Source organism: Pleurodeles waltl, chromosome 5 (genome assembly GCF_031143425.1).
Source record: "Pleurodeles waltl isolate 20211129_DDA chromosome 5, aPleWal1.hap1.20221129, whole genome shotgun sequence".
Lineage (NCBI taxonomy): Eukaryota > Metazoa > Chordata > Amphibia > Caudata > Salamandridae > Pleurodeles > Pleurodeles waltl.
In genome coordinates, this window is record NC_090444.1 from 404,295,995 (window position 1) to 404,312,402 (window position 16,408).

Genomic DNA, 16,408 nt, shown 5'->3' on the forward strand with positions numbered 1-16,408 from the left:
GGCAATAGCCGCGCGTTCGGCTCGGGCCGCGCTTCGCGTCTCTAAGACGCGGCGCGCCCCGAGCCTTTCTTACACCCGGCGAGGCCCCAGGACTTACTAGGGGCCTCGCGCTGCGTTCTTCCTCCGTCTTGTTGGGGTGTTCTGACCCCTCTTACCTGTTTGGGGCTCCTCTTTCTTCTTTTCTGTCTTTCTTCTTTTTTGGGGCTGTTTTCTCCTCTGTCCTTTATGTCTTTCCCCTTCCCAGGTTACCTCTGTCTTCCCAGCATTCCTCCTTCCCTATTCTCTATGGTTTCTGCTCCAGTCTATTCTATCTACTTTTCCCTATGCAAGATGGTGTCCTTTTCCTTCCTGTGGGTCACTTCCTGTTTTTTGATATATAAGGGCTGTGTTTTTCCTCCTTCTTTGCGCTGCAACACTTTCTGTTCAGTTAGTGTCCTCGCTCCTGATTTCCTTGCCTTTTGGTTTTGGACTCAGCATTCTGTGTTTTCTGATTTTTGTTCCTTTTGGATTACTGTTTGTTTGTTCTTGTTTTTCTCCAGGAATCTTCCTGTTTGGAGGTTTTTTCCCCTTTTTTAAGGGGTTTTTTCCCTCTGGCGCTACTTTCTGAAGGGCACGGTCTGTTCTTGGTGTTTCCATTGCCTACAGCACCGTGGCTACCAGAAAGAGTCGCCCCTTTTTGGGCCAAAGTCGAACATTGAAGATTCACGCCACCAGATCTGCAAATTCCAGGCGCAAGCAGCACGTGAGTCGTGACAAAGACTGGACTTTGCTTTGTATCCTGCTTGCGAAGATTCTCCAAGGGCTTGGACTGAGCTTGCCCCCTGTTAAGAAGTCTCAGGGACAGCAAAGGCTTCACATACCAGTCTCTGGGTTCACTTACTGTATACCCTCACTCGCCAGGTGGTGCCTATTCCAGTTTCTGGGCTCTTGGGAGTGAATGTTGGTGAAAATCCAAGTGCACCGACTTCAGGCGACACCTGGACTGACGCCGCTGCCAGATCCAACAACTCTGAATGCAACTGAAGCCGTGGTTCCCGCTGGAATGCAACGACCCCAACCGACCACACAAGCCCACGCCACCACAGCCTCGCTGAACTCCACATCTCCATGAGTTCCAAAGCGCTGTGTCACTGACGTCTGTCACCTGACTCCGCCGCGGTGTCTGCAGCCTTGTGGCTTGACCACGACTCCGTGGATATCAACCCCGCTGGAAGTGCAAGGATCCGACACTTCGCACTGACTCCTCCAATCCTTTGCTCTGCAGCAGCGAAACTGATGTCTCACCGGATCCAGTGACGCCTCGATCCCCGACTCTGTGCAGCGGGTTGTATCCTCATTTTCACAAGGTACTGTACCTGGGGGTCCGTGCAACTCCATGACCGGCGCCATTGGCATCGGATTGTTGAGAATGACTCTGTCACAACGCTATGATATCACCAAATTGAAACATTTGTGTTTCTAAGCACTATATTGAAGTTTAATCTTTAAAAAATTAATAACTTTGTATGTGTGTGTTGGATTTATGTCGTTTTTGTCTTGTTTTACTCAGATAGATATTGGCTATTTTTCTCACTTGGTGTTGGGTTGTGTTGTTTTCACTGTGTTACTGTGTGTGTTGGTACAAATACTTTACACATTGCCTCTGAGATGGGCCTGACTGCTTGTGCCAAGCTACCAAGAGGGTGAGCAGAGTTTATCCTAGGTGTGTATCTTCCTTACCCTATAATGAGGGTTCCTGCTTGGGCAGAGTGCATACTGACTGCCAACCAGATACCCCATTTCTAACAACTGAAAAAAAATGAATAAGCTAATTGAATTGTTTAGGGCTGATTGTGCTTTACAAGTGAACATAGACCCAGTATTACATATAATGCTTGAGTTCAAATGATTTAATTGTGATAATGTTGAATAATTCAAGTTCCGATCAAAAGCCATAAACATGGCAGTTTTATGAGGTGGAGGGTACCACATTGCCCTCATATGCACAGCTCCCTATTAGTGAATTACTGTCAATGGGAAGTTCTCCTCTGCAAAAATACCCTAACATTAGATATTTTTCATTCCTCCTTATCCTATTAAATAGTAACAAACTGTCAAGCTGTGTTCACCAGTCAAGTGACGTGATCTAGAGTCAACCGATTATCAGTGAATATGAGAGCATTAATGTGCCTGTCAGACATGTTAGGTGGAACGCATTATGTCTATGCAAAACATCTGGGATCTGTAACTAGGAGCCTGATGTACAAAACCATTTTGCATTTGCAAACCCTGCGATTTGCAAAATCACAAGGTTTACAACTGCTAAATGTTCTTCTTTAAATGTACTAAATCCCTTTGGAGATTTCCACTTGCAAATGGGGTTTTGGACTGATTTAGAATTTTATTTCCAATTTGCAATGAAATGCATCAGTAGTTTCTGACCGCACTGAATTGTTACCAACACCTCAAAGGAGGAGGTAACATGCTGGACACCTCCCCCTTGGAAATGATCAGGGTTTCCCCAGGGGAAGTAGGCAGTGATGCAAGGGACTACTGCACACGTTTCCTGATTATTTTTTTTATTTTATTTTTTCCCCACATTTTTTAAAGCAACTCACTTCTTAGGGCAGAGCTGCAAACGTGCGTCAGCAACCATACACAATAAAAAAGGCAATTGATGAAAAAAAAAAATTGAATGATGTATTAATTGTGTAATCTTCCCTATCTAATTCTATAAAGGGCCTGTTCTGTGCACGAAGGTTAATCCCAGTAAAAGCTGCCCAAAAACATCATTTGAAAAGTTATGTAATATACTGCAGTATACCAAGGGATTAACTTCCCTAGTTTCCCCCACCTCCAATTAATTGTTTAAAATAACTCAAGCCTGGTCATAAATCAGGCGTGGTGGTGTTAGTGGTGGCCATCTTTGTTGGTGCCCCCATTGCTCCATCTCCATAGATTCCCTCGCCACCACTCTCTAAGGATGCACCTCATCTCTCCATAGTCCCTCTCACATTTAATTTAATTTATTTTCTAGCACTACTCATTCCAATGTATGGTGGTGGAGTGCTTTATATTAAACACTCACACATATTATATTAAAAATCAGCCATTGAGATGGTGCATCTGGATCAAATTGTACCTTCTGTACTAGTCCAAATACAAGTGCCATCTTTGTAGGACCTTGTGTTGTTTTTTTCTATTAAAAAAACTGCTACTTTGCAACGGCTTACACTTCGCGGAGGACCCTTCACTCACACACAATTAAAACACAACAACAACAGACACTCAAACGCATGCATACGGCACACACAAACACGCAACAATGCAGGGACATGCATACAGGTACACAATCACACATAAGAAACATGTAATGAAGAAACACACTAATAGTCGCACAGAAACACATTCCCACACACATACACTTGCTAACTATGCAGTCAAATAGAATTGGGCCCTGCAGCATCATCCTTGGAGCTTCCATGTTTGGGTAGTGGGGACCAGCGGTCACTGAGCCACTGCTGACGAAGGTAGCGCCTGTGCCGGCCCACTCCGTGAAGCCAAACCAGATAGTTAAATTCAAAGCCACCAGCAACCCCCATGCCTTAGGACAATCCGCTTGTTTTAATTACCGGGCGGGCAGGTGGTTGAATGGGAGAAGCTGGTCTGCAAATCACACACGCAATTAACACACAATCGTCTGTACAGAGTAGGGGATGAGTGAAAAGTCAACGCAACCCCACAACGTAGTGAAACACTGTAGCGCTGCCTGCTTTCGATGTCTGCACAAAAGCAACGAAACAGTTAAAAGAAACGTCAAAATCAAAGCAGCAACTGGAAATCGTGAGCCAGGACATTTAAAGGAAGCATGTGCTTCACATACAGACACCGGAGGTAGAGGTCAGACAGTAAACCGCGCCCCTGAGCATGGCGCCCAGTACAACTGTACCGGTCAAAACCAACACTGTTTAAGGATATTTAATCACGGCTCCCAACTTCCAGCGTAATTTTCTCACAAATGCAGTGTAGATTTTCCATCATTCTTTTGTTTTTTATCCATTGGTATTTACAATGATCGTAGTCACCGATTGTATGCTTATATTCTGTGTCAAATAATGCTTATCAATGATATTTCACAACGTATTTTAAAATGTAACTGTTGTGTGTGTTAATGGGAGTGAGGCAAATTTTTCTCTCCCATCGCGTTACGATTTTTGCTACGACACAATATTATATAGCAGTGATATTTGGGATGTGTATGTGAAAAAGTAATTTTAGTCTTCTCTGTATTCTAAATGAGTATCACGGGTGACTCCTGTTTGCAGACTTATAGCCTGCGTATCATTGTGAGTCTCTGGTTGTTAATTCAGTTAATTGAACCAATTTTACTCCTGTACATCAAAACGCAAGGCAATTATAGCATCATGTAATCGGTATTGTGACTGTGTGTTTACACTTTTTATTATGTGACAACATAGACCACTTCAATCCATTCTTCCTATCCTACTTCAGTTTCGGTGTAATCGTATTCTTCTGGCTTCAATTACAGGAAAATCAATACGCCAAATGGATGGCAGCCTGCCTTTTGGCATCTAAAGGCAGAACAATGGCGGACAGCTCCTATCGGCCTGAAGTTCATAAAATTCTTCAATTCCTGAAGATGAAAAACCGTAATACTGCTCCTGAAGTATCTACCGACCTTGAAAGCATGGACTTTCAACCAGAGTGCTTTGTTTCACCTCGTTATGCAAAGAAATACAAAACTAAACAGGTGCCATAACGTTTTAAAATTTTAAAGTGGCATGTCTTGTAAACTTGCTATTTGGTGATCCATGGTCATTGAAGTAGTAGGCTTTTGTCAGTCTCATTCCAGAAAAAGTTTTAAAAGTGGACATTAGGCAAATGATTAGACGAATGGAAATTGTTCTTTATTGTGCCTTATCAGGGAAACAGACAAGTGTCAAACATTTCACTGTAAATTTCAATGTGAATGCCATATTTATTCCATCCCCTCTATGTCCCACTTTCCGAGGCATTTCACTGGATAAAACCTGGTGGGTTTTCCATCTGAGAACTGGCCCAAAGTTAAGGTATTACTGTTGGAATCTGGTGCAGAAATTCTGATTCCCAGGGTAATTCCTCATTTCTTAAGGCACCCACCAAGGCAAAGTTGACGTACCTCTCAAAATGACCAATATTTACAATATTGTTTCATTCATTTCCAGAAGCTACTCTTACATTTTGTGTTTTCCTCTTTTCAAGCCTTTTCTCCTTCTGGTTTGTCTACCCTTCCTGTTACTAGCGTTCTGAGCATTCTGATCACAGGCATCGTGATCATTCTACTTAAAGCATACTAACTTCCTGAGCATGCCAGTCTGTAGTGTCCTGAACATTACTGTCAGTAGATTCTAGAGCATTCTAGTCCAAATACCCTGCAAATTCCAATGTGTAGTGTTGTGAGAATTATGGTTCATAGATTTATTAGTACTTCTGTCCGTAAGTGCCTTCTCTGTGTTTCTCTTTCATCAATTACAGCATTTCCTGTTCTTTTCACCTGATTGGCTGTGTAGGTCTGTGTTTCTATCTTATCACTTGCCCTTTATGTTATTCCTTGTTTCCAGAGGTTGAATGCTGGTTTCTCTGTTACTCATCATATGTTACTTTTCTTTCTCGTGTCCATGAGTGTTGTCTCTTGTGAACTCTTGTTAACAATGTGATGACTTCTATTGTCATGAAGCAGGCATTGCTCTGTTTCTTCTACATATCAACAGATCTTAGACAGACTATAATGAGAACTGATGACAGAGAGGCGGAGAACTGGCAGAAGTGAGATATTTTGGGGCTAGCCCTATATATCAATTTGCTGTATCTGAGCAGTACTCCCAGACGTTTCTCACTCATACCTTTCTTGTTTGAGGGACTACCTCAAATTTGAGCTCAAGCCAAGGTCCTGAATGGAGCCCAAACCAGTAATTGCTAGGATTCTTAACTATAAGGATTAAGACAATCTATAGAGCCCTCAGAGAACTATTAAATTTAATGTTTGAAAACCACCAGATGGGTTATTACCTAGATTTGATTCTGGCTATTTAAAGAGCTACAAAGCAGTTTGGAATCATAAAGTCTGTGACGATTGCAATAGTCACTGGGCAATGCTGAAAAAATAATATACTAAGAAAACTGCTTCTTTAGAGATATGAGAATAGTCATGAGGTGCTAAGTACAAGGCTGAACAGAATGATAACGAGCAATAAGATAGCAACAGCACACGTGAGGCTTTGTCACAGAGGGGGAGCTTACAGCACATTGATGTAATCACCCTGAAAAGCTCTGAATAGCGGAATACCAAGTCAATACCTACAGGATAATAAAACAATGCATACCGTGCACCATTAAAAATCTTAACGGGGTGGCAGAAGATGATGTTTGATGAGCCAGATGCGAGGAGACTTAAATCTGTGGTTTTCACCACCTCTGCAGTTCCTTATTTTTCACCAGACATTGCTGCAGCAAGCTCAATGGACTCTGCTTCACCGGATAAAGCCATGCTTCTGAGCCTGGCACTGCAAGGCAACTTTTCAGGGACTCATGGGAGTCTTCAATCCACCGGACCCGATAAGATGTGGTTAGCTGTTATCCTTGTTCTGTAATCCTCCCCCGACTCAGGAGAAGATTCTGAATAAGAGGCGAAAAACGAAGCTGCAACCAATAGTATTGTTGATCTTACTAGAGCACAGGGAGACCTTATGGGTGATTCCATGACTGAAAAAGATGCACAAATTGAAAGACGAAAAGCAGTGCATGGGAGTCAAAATGAAGGTTCTGAAGATGACAGGGCCGGACTAGGAACCCAAAGCAGCCCTGGCAAAATTTGTCAGACCAGCCCTCATACAGTGCATAGTAAGTGCAGCGAGCAAGCCTGAACACTAAAAGGTGGGTTTGGGGGGGGAGTTCTTTCCCCAAGAACATTTGGGCGAAATGGTGCATTCTGCAGCACATTTTTAACTATATATTTAACTGTATTAGCCTTTTAAGCATAGTAAATGATAACCTTACAGTGCACCACGATTCAACAATCTTTATCGGGGCTCTTCAACGATTCTCTCACTGTCACCATCCAACAGTACCCCTTATAGCCCCTCTCTCACATGTATTTAATTTGTTTTATAGTGCCTCTCATACAGGTGTTTGATGTTGGAGCACTTTACATCACACACAAATACAGAGAAAATGAATAGTAAGTGTGTAAACAAGTGTATAAGAAATGTTACATAATACAAAGGGGACTACAAGGTGTAGGATTTATGTCATCCATACTGGTAGGCATTTTTTTTTAAGAGTGCCTGGTTGGGAGAAGCACAAACTCAGGATTCAGAACGTAACATAGTGGTTAGGTTTGGTTTTACGAATAAGAATGTATTTCTATCTAAACAAACCCTTTTTAGGAACATTAAGCTAATGAAAGACTTTGAAAAAAGATAACTTTCTAACCCGTACCATGCACTTTGCTTGCTGCTCTTTGACACGTCATAGATCACTGTGCTAGATTATAATTTATGAACTGCTCAGACACAAAAACGGTCACTGTGACAAAAGCAGTAACCCAATGAGCTTCTCACATAAAATGCTGTTTTATGATATCCATTGTACATGTCCTTTGCAGCAGGAATATTAACCCTGTATGCTACTTTAGATGAGTTAAAACTACAACTAGACAAAACTCTGATCTGATCTCTTTCTTTTTCTTTCTTTCTCTCTTTCTCTCTTTCTCTCTCTCTTTCTCTCTCTCTTTCTTTCTTTCTTTCTTTCTTTCTTTCTTTCTTTCTTTCTTTCTCTACCACCTGTATTCTTCCCCGCCAATGTCCTCACTAGAGGCAGCCAGTGGGATTTGGCTGAGGGCATATCTATGTCCTCAAATGGAGTTTGGCAGGGGAGGAAGGAGACCACAAAAGAGCCAAATTAAGAAGGTGGAGAAATCCAGATGTTCCACAAGGAACAGGGGGAAGCATTCAAAAATGTAAAGATGGTCAAACAACACTCTAGAAATGGATGTACACAACTCAAGTGATACAAACTGGAATTGTTAGGCAAGGTAGTTCAAAAGGTATAAGGGTTACTTCTTGGAACATTAATGGCTCTCTGATCACACAGTCCGATTGGCTAGTGAAGAACTGGGTCCTTTAGTCATTGACATAATAAACCTACAGGAGACACATTTATTGGGCCAAGAATCATCTAAACTGAATCAGCTAGGCTACAAGATAATACCTCTCACTAAATAGGAGGCTGTTACATGGGGGAGTACGTCTCACAAAAAACAATACATTGCAAATCACAAAATCTAACTGCAACTCCTCTGGATGCTAGCTTATTAGTCGGGTTGTCAGAGAGATAATATCACTTACAATACGCAGTATATAGGCAGCTAATCATGATGATCCCACTATTTTTAAACAATTATTGCTTTAGCTCATGGGATAGCATTTTCCTATAGGGATTTGTGGTGATATAATTCTCACTTTAGACCCCAGTGTTGTTTAACTAATCTTCATATGGCAATCAAGAGCCACCCTTCTCATTATGTGGAACTCCTATGGTATGATAGATGGCTGGCACATGCCCCCTCTCTCGAATCAGGCTACACTTTCTACTCAGTTACTCATAAATCGTGTTCTCAGATTCACGTGTTCTTTCTATCACAATGTCTTGATTCTAACATGCCTTTTGCTCTTCATCCATGTACTACCTCTGTTCACAACTCACTTACAATAACTATCAAAAGAGCCTCCTCTCATTTTTGGAGTAATCCTACATACTGACATTTGATCAAGTCCTTTTAATTATTCAAATTATTGTACATACATATCCAAAATCCTTGAAGATAATATAGATGGTAATACCCATGCTGCCTCGCCCAGCATGGTATGGGACTGTATGAAAGCCGTTGTTAGATGCTCTACCATGACATATGCCGTAAACAGAGATAAAAACCAAAAATGCTAGATGTCAAGAACTCAGATAAAGGCTCTAAAGATTGGAATTTGATCACATACTTTCACTAAGCTTAAAAAGGACCCCTCAATCCCAGAACAAATGTTAAATCAGCTACATACAATCAAAATGCTGATCAAGAAAAAAGTGTGGGATCAGGCTGAACGCCACTGCCAGAATAATTGTGTAAATACTTTGACAATGATGACTCTTTAGTATTAACTCTTTAATATTTATGTATTTATTTATTTAGAAGTACATAGTTAAAAAAAACCATTACATCAATATTAAAATTCATAAAAAACACACATAATATACAATCAAAATATATATATATTTTTGCATTACCTACAGTACTAAAAGTAAAAAGTGACAGATATTATAGTGCCTAAATATTACTCAAGTACCTGTACTTATATACCCTAAACATATGATGACGTACAACATTTTGCACAAGCTATATCACCTAACTAGAAAAGTACCAACATACTTAAAATACTGGCTGCTCAATGCCTATAATAAAAAGTACTTCCCCCACAATCTGCTTTACTACATTAAAAGAATATACACATAACAATTGTCTTATTCTTTTCTTATATCAGCAGAAGGTACTGGATTCCCACCACTTTCACCCTACAACCCCATCAATCATACTGTTTTCACAATCATGCAGGTTTTCTGACACCGTTGCAAAAACCTTGTGTCTTGGAGTTTAAAATAGTATCTTTTGTTTTAAAAACTAGGGATCACTGCTTGTCTACATGTGTAAATACCTCTCAGATTAAAAGCTACCTTAAGCAGGGTCTTTCTCTCACTTAGTAGACCTCTACAAAGACAAATCATATGGGTAATATTTTCATTCCCGAGACACACAACCTACACAAAGTCTTGTTTGAGTCCCGTAACCAAGAAGACCCCAAAAATATCTAATAAATAAGCCCTTTTCCTTCCTTGTCCACCCGCGCTCCAGGTAGAGCTGAGGTTTAAGAATTCTATACTCATTTATTACCATCCATGAATAGGATCTAACTGAAAAACCCCTTATCAGTTATTAAAGAACGTTCTTCATCAATAGTTTTTTTGAGAGTATCATAAGGGATGCTACTTTCCCAGAGTAATCGAACACTCAAGTCTTCAGTGCCTGATTCAGATACGGCCTACACAGTGTTGATGTATTTGCGCTGACTTCTTCCCAAACTGCTTGACAAAGCCAGTATCCGGTGGTTAACTGCAAATTCTTCCATACTTTATTATAACCCCTTTTCTTGTTATACTTTAATTCGAGTACCCAAATTCAAGCCTTTTCTGTGCTTGGGAGGTATTACATGGGAAATGGAAGAGGGCATTGAGAATTTTTGTAATGATTACATTAAAAAAAATTGTATCTCTTCCTCATACTGCTTCACTTCCATAACTTAGTACTGCTTGGTTAAATAATCAATGCACACTGGTTCCGCTATATTAGAACACATTATAGATAGTGGGGCCCTATTCAAGCCATGGGTATACCATTCACCATTTCCCAAAAACCCATTAATTACTCTTTTCACTCAGGGACAGTGCTTTAGCCCAAAAACTATGCCCTTTCAAGGATTTTTCTCCCCAAAGTGACTTCTGATATATATTATTAATAATTCTTAGGTCATGTTGAATTTTACAATTTCCAGGTTGCTTCTTTGCTGATCTTATGATTTTATTTTGATTCCTCCTTAGTAAACTAGTGGAAGCAGAAATCTGAATCCTATTTATACTACTACAAACACCTATATAAAGAACAACATTAGATAGGGAATGGCCCCTATTTAGCAATGTAGAAATGTAAGAAGGGTAATCACACAGATGCCACATCGGGGAAGGATGGATGGGCTCTACCTCGTCTAAAATAATACTATTGGTCCTGCTTCTCTACCAGACTATCCCAGGTTGAGGTATTTCTTTAAGTACATGCACTCTTGGTGATCTATATGAAGATTTGGCTCTGGCACATGGAGTCTTTGAACCAGTATTTTAAGAAAATAAGATTTAAAACACTATTAGTAAATGCACAGATAAGGTCAGCTGAATGCACTAAATTACAGATTCCCAAAAATAATTATTATGCTTCTTTTTGACACAACCCAGATTTCCCTGATTTTGTTTTTCTCTTGATGGTTCAGACCAAGCTGGGTCCAGTACACACCCTCAAACCTTCAGTCATTTACACCCAGGGCATATTTTTTTACTCTTTCGTCACATTGTTATCAATATATCACATTCCATGTAGAGGGTTTTCAAAATAGCTACAGCTCATGACTACTTCATAGAGAAATCAATGGGCTCTGAGGCCCATTAAATATACTGAATAGCTAGCCTCTCTCAATCACAACAGTATCACTGGTACTGTGTACTCACTGCTACAAGAGAAACAGCACTTAGCTAATTAAGGGTTAGAAACAGTCATGTAACCTACCAAGTCTCAAAGAGAGAGAGCAGGCTATTTCTCTGAGTCATCATATGCTAAACATATCTAGTTTTAAAATCCACAACTCCAAATTCATATATATATTTTGCATGGAAATGTCTGCATCAGTGGGGCCTCTGTAGGAATTCAACATGTTTTTTGATGTCCGGTCATAAATACACAGTTGCAGCTATAAACTCATCAGTTGCCACCAAATTGACGAATATTGGCAGCAGGACTTCATGGAGCTGGGTAAACTTTTAGGTATCACAATCACCCATAGTCTTAAATTGATTTGTTTAGGTTTCTCAGAATCCACTCAATCAAGACTGGAGGGCATTATGTTTGCAGCAATGCTTTTGGCCAGATTGCAAATCGAAAAGTTATGGATTCATAAAAATCCACTCACAATGAAGGCATGATGGCTCTAATTCATAGATTTATGAGGTACGTAATTGGCTATTATTATACAACATGACAGAAACCAACATCATCTAAAAACCTTGTGAGAACAATTCATTGCATTTTCAAATATACTATGATGCGCACATCTTTATACTAAAATCCATGATTTGTAAATACTCTGCCGTGATTAAAAAACTGTTGAACTGTGCTTTTAAGATACTTTAGTAGTGCCATGTTAACCGCTAAATATTTGTTATCCCAGTTTTCTCTATGTATTGTCGGGACATCTATCAATGAAAGAAGAGCAAACCGTCATGAACTGTGTTGAAAGTTAAATACAGAGAGAGGACAGTGAATGTGAATTACTCATTGTACACGTGAATTCACGGTGGTGGGAAGAACAGGAGTCAAACAGCAATGAGAAATAAATAAACGTGCTGCACAAATAATGACTCCAGTCTGATTCTCTAGAGGTGGCCTGGCCACACCAAACTGTCCACCACTAGACCACATTATTGACAATAGTGTGTGAAGTGCCACAAAAACCTGTGAGATTGATGTCTGACATTTTGTGAGGAGACCTACAGAATAACCAAAACCACTTTGGACATAAAGGGGGTCATTCTGACCGCCGGGGCCAGGGTTGGCGGGAGCACCGCCAACAGGCTGGCGGTGCCCCGCAGGGCATTCTGACCGCGGCGGTTTGGCCACGGTCCGAAGTGGAAAACCGGCGGTCTCCCGCCGGTTTTCCGCTGCCCAAAAGAATCCTCCATGGCGGCGCAGCTTGCTGCGCCGCCATGGGGATTCTGACACCCCATACCGCCATCCTGTTCCGATGGCGGTATGGGGTGTCGTGGGGCCCCTGGGGGCCCCTGCAGTGCCCATGCCAATGGCATGGGCACTGCAGGGGCCCCCGTAAGAGGGCCCCACTTTGAATTTCACTGTCTGCATTGCAGACAGTGAAATTCGCGACGGGTGCAACTGCACCCGTCGCACCTTCCCACTCCGCCAGCTCCATTCAGCGCTGGCGTCCTCGTGGGAAGGTTGTTTTCCACTGGGCTGGCGGGCAGCCTTTCGGCGGTCGCCCGCCAGCCCAGTGGAAAACCCAGAATCACCGCAGCGGTCTGACGACCGCGGTGCGGTGTTCTGGCGGGGGTACTTTGGCGGGCGGCCTCTGCCGCCCGCCAAGGTAAGAATGACCCCCAAAGTGTCAACTTTACCTTGCAACGAGATTAGACGTTTTCCATGCAACAGCAGACACCAACACTCCTGCTAATATTCTAAAGCAGATTAGAGGTGGGACTTCCTCAGGCTTTAAAAAATTACTAAATGCACAATAATTTGGAGAAATTAAAACACAACACATGACTAATGTTGACATCAATCCTATGTTATCACATTATATGCTATGAGACTTTGCATAGGACAACAGGGCCATCCTACTCTTGCCACTGGCAGCGCTATCAACAATACATGTCACAACATTAAGCATAGACCTAGGTCCATTGCGGCCAGGTTAGACCCCATCCCCATTTCTCATCAGCAAAGATGTTTTTGTGATGCTGCTTGTCAACTACAATGTCCAACACAAGCTGTTAGAAATGTGTCTTAGAACCCTACAGTGGTCTCATACTTGTTGGTAATTCTCTTGCTGTTCAGATAGCAAGGTTTCACCTCCCAACAAGCTCCCTCCCCAGCTCCACCAAAAATAGTAGGATAATGCAGGACTGTCTGTAGGCTTGTTTAAAAAAACATTGTCCTAATTTCAAAACCAAGGTTGACAGTTATAGGTAAACATCTCTAACAAATGGAACTTAGCTCATGTTCTGCAGCAGTTCATTGGCCGAATGGCCAGAACCTGACACACTTAACTTTGTAAAAAATAAAAAGGACTTCTATCTAATTATACACTGCTGCAGAAGCTCCTATACCCTACACTGCTGAGTCCTTAACTTCACTTCCTGCACTTGTGCTTTACAAAACACTTCACATTGGATTAACCTAAGAAAGGGGGGGGCTCTTCAGACCCGCTCCAGGAGGGCTGGTGTCTAAGGCTTTTCCGCCAGTTTTCCCACTAACACAAAATCTAGGTGTTCCAGCAAGAGGCGTTAAGGCTACTATCCTATTGTATTTCAATTTTGGTAAGAGGTGTGATATAGAATGCTGAATATAATTAATATCTTTGACACTGTTTCTTTTGCCATTATTATTATTTGTAAAGTATTTGCCTTTTCTATTTCTCTATCAAATGCACAAAAGCCATTTGACTTTCTGGTTTCATCAGCTATCAAATCAATTGTATCTAAACAGAAGGATTCTCAGATATTTTCTGTTCATGCATGGTAGGCTTGGATCACATTTTATGGATGGGGAAAATAGTTTCTATTAGTAGGTATCTCAGGATTTCACCAAGATCTCATTTGTTTTGGAATCCACTAAATATTTCTCAATGTTGTTAACTAATCCTAAATTCTGTATTGTTTGCTTGATATTATGATAGATTTTTATTTTATTTATATCACTGTTTTTTGCTCGATTTTAGTTTTTTTGTTTTTCATGTACAATATCTTGTATTATTAATTGATATATGTATCTTAAAACTGTTCGATTATTTTCTTGTCTACATTTCCTACATTCTTTCCAATACCATTATTTGTATGTCTGTTTTTTGCTAAAAACCCTTAATGAGATATTTTGAACATAAGAAAAGTTCATAGCCTCCAAGTGACTCTGTGCCTTTAGGAATTTACCATATGCTCCGGGCACTACATTCTTTTTCCGGCATTGGTCATGAAAATGGCTTAGGCATGCACGCAAGGTTAAATTACATACTCTGACCAGTTAATAGGAATAAATGTGTCAGATAGTTACAGTTACTACATGTCAGCTGAATTATTAAAGTATATTGGTTAGAAGAAGAAAGAATGAATACCCAGGACTTAGACCTGGCATCCTTGGAGTGTTTTCCCCTAACTTTTTGCCTTCAGACTTACTATATTTGCTGACTTCATTTTGCTGGCCTTAAAAGTCTGCACACTCTCCCACTGCTAGCCAGTGCTAAAGTGCTTGTGCTCTCTCCTTAAACCATGGTAGAACTGGCTCATCTCCAATTAGTATGTTTAATTTACTTGTGAGTCCCTAGTAAGGTGGCACGGCATGTGGCCAGGGCTGGTAAATTAAATACTACTACTGGGCCTGCAGCATGGATTGTGCTATCCTTTTAAGTAGGACTTTATACATGACTCAGGTCTGCCTTTGCAGCCTGTGTGTGAAGCCTTGAAATAATCTGGCAATGTAAACCTTTTGCCTGTCCCAACCCTTCCTTTTTAATACATATAAGTCACCCGTAGGGTACGCTTTGAACAGCCCAGCAGGCAGGGGGCAATTTATTTGAAAAGTAGGACGTTTACTTCGAAGTTTTTACATGTCCTGTTAGTGAAAAACTCTTACGCTTGTTTTTCACTACTGCAAGGCCTACCTCTTCCATAGGATAACATTGAAGTTACCTTATTACATTTTATCAGTGTGATTTCCGAATGGGAGTAGGTTCCTTGATCATGTTTGGTGTCTCTGAAATTGTAATGAAAAATCCTAACTTGTGGTGAAGTCGGAATTCAAATTACAATTTTGAAAATGCCACTTTTAGAAAGTTGGCATTTTCTTGCCTTAGCTGTTTCGTGCCTGTAGCCTGTCTGTTGGTCACATGACTGGGTGTATTGGTCAGTTGGGTTTTGTGTATTCGTCTTAGACAACTACACAAAATGGAGAGCTTAGGAGTGACTGGATGGACCTTCACTGCCAGGATGGCAGGGAGGAGCAGGGCACAGCCCCACTTACACTTGTTTAGGCTGTTTCCTGCCTCCACAAAATGGATGCATACCCCATGTAGTTAGTCTAGAGCCAGGACCAGGAAGTATTGGGCACCTGTGAATTTCAAAGGCATGCCTCTAGAAGCTTCTCCCACTTCAAAGGTACAATTGGGTATGAATACTGGACCTCAGACACCAACTCTTCAGTAGACTTCTAGACCTGTGGATACTTTGTCAGGACTGCTGTGCTGCTGAAAGGACTGCCACTCTGCCACTCTGCTGTACTGCTGCCCTGCTGTACTGCCCTGCTGCCCTCTTGTCTGGGTGAGAAGGACCAGATGTGCACCTCTTGGATCCACAACCAAGAGTGACTCCAAGGGCTAGTTGGCTGGCCTCCCAATCTTAAGCCTCAGGGACAGGCTTCCAACAACCTTGCTGCTGCATCTGGGCTCTGCCATCTGTGAATCTACCCTCCCAAGTGGTGCTACCCCAGTCCTGGACCCTTGAAAGGACTTTTGGTGCTCTTTCAGCCTCTATGTAGCCAGTGGAAGTACTTATCTCCTCTGCTGCACGGCACAAATCTGAGCAGAACCAGTTCATCACTGCTGCTGTGTGGATTGGACTTGTCGCAAAGACCTGCATCGCTTTCACAATCCCATCAGAACCCCGCAGCACATTATCCGAGCAGGCCCTCACATCTCTCATCAATGGCAGCCTTGATGACCATGCTGGACTCCGCTTCGCAGCTCCTTGGAACCAACGCATTGCCCCAACTATGTGCCAA

At 41.5% G+C, this 16,408-nt stretch overlaps 1 protein-coding gene across 1 annotated transcript in view; it reads left to right on the top strand.

Annotated features, from left to right (window-relative positions):
* The window catches only part of FERMT1 (FERM domain containing kindlin 1), a 219,813-nt gene that overhangs the window by 174,474 nt on the left and 28,931 nt on the right, over positions 1 to 16,408 (top strand). Inside the window, exon 12 of the mRNA XM_069234152.1 lies at positions 4,529 to 4,750. Coding sequence (XP_069090253.1) covers positions 4,529 to 4,750 — 222 coding nt within the window. The remainder of the gene's footprint in view (positions 1 to 4,528; positions 4,751 to 16,408) is intronic.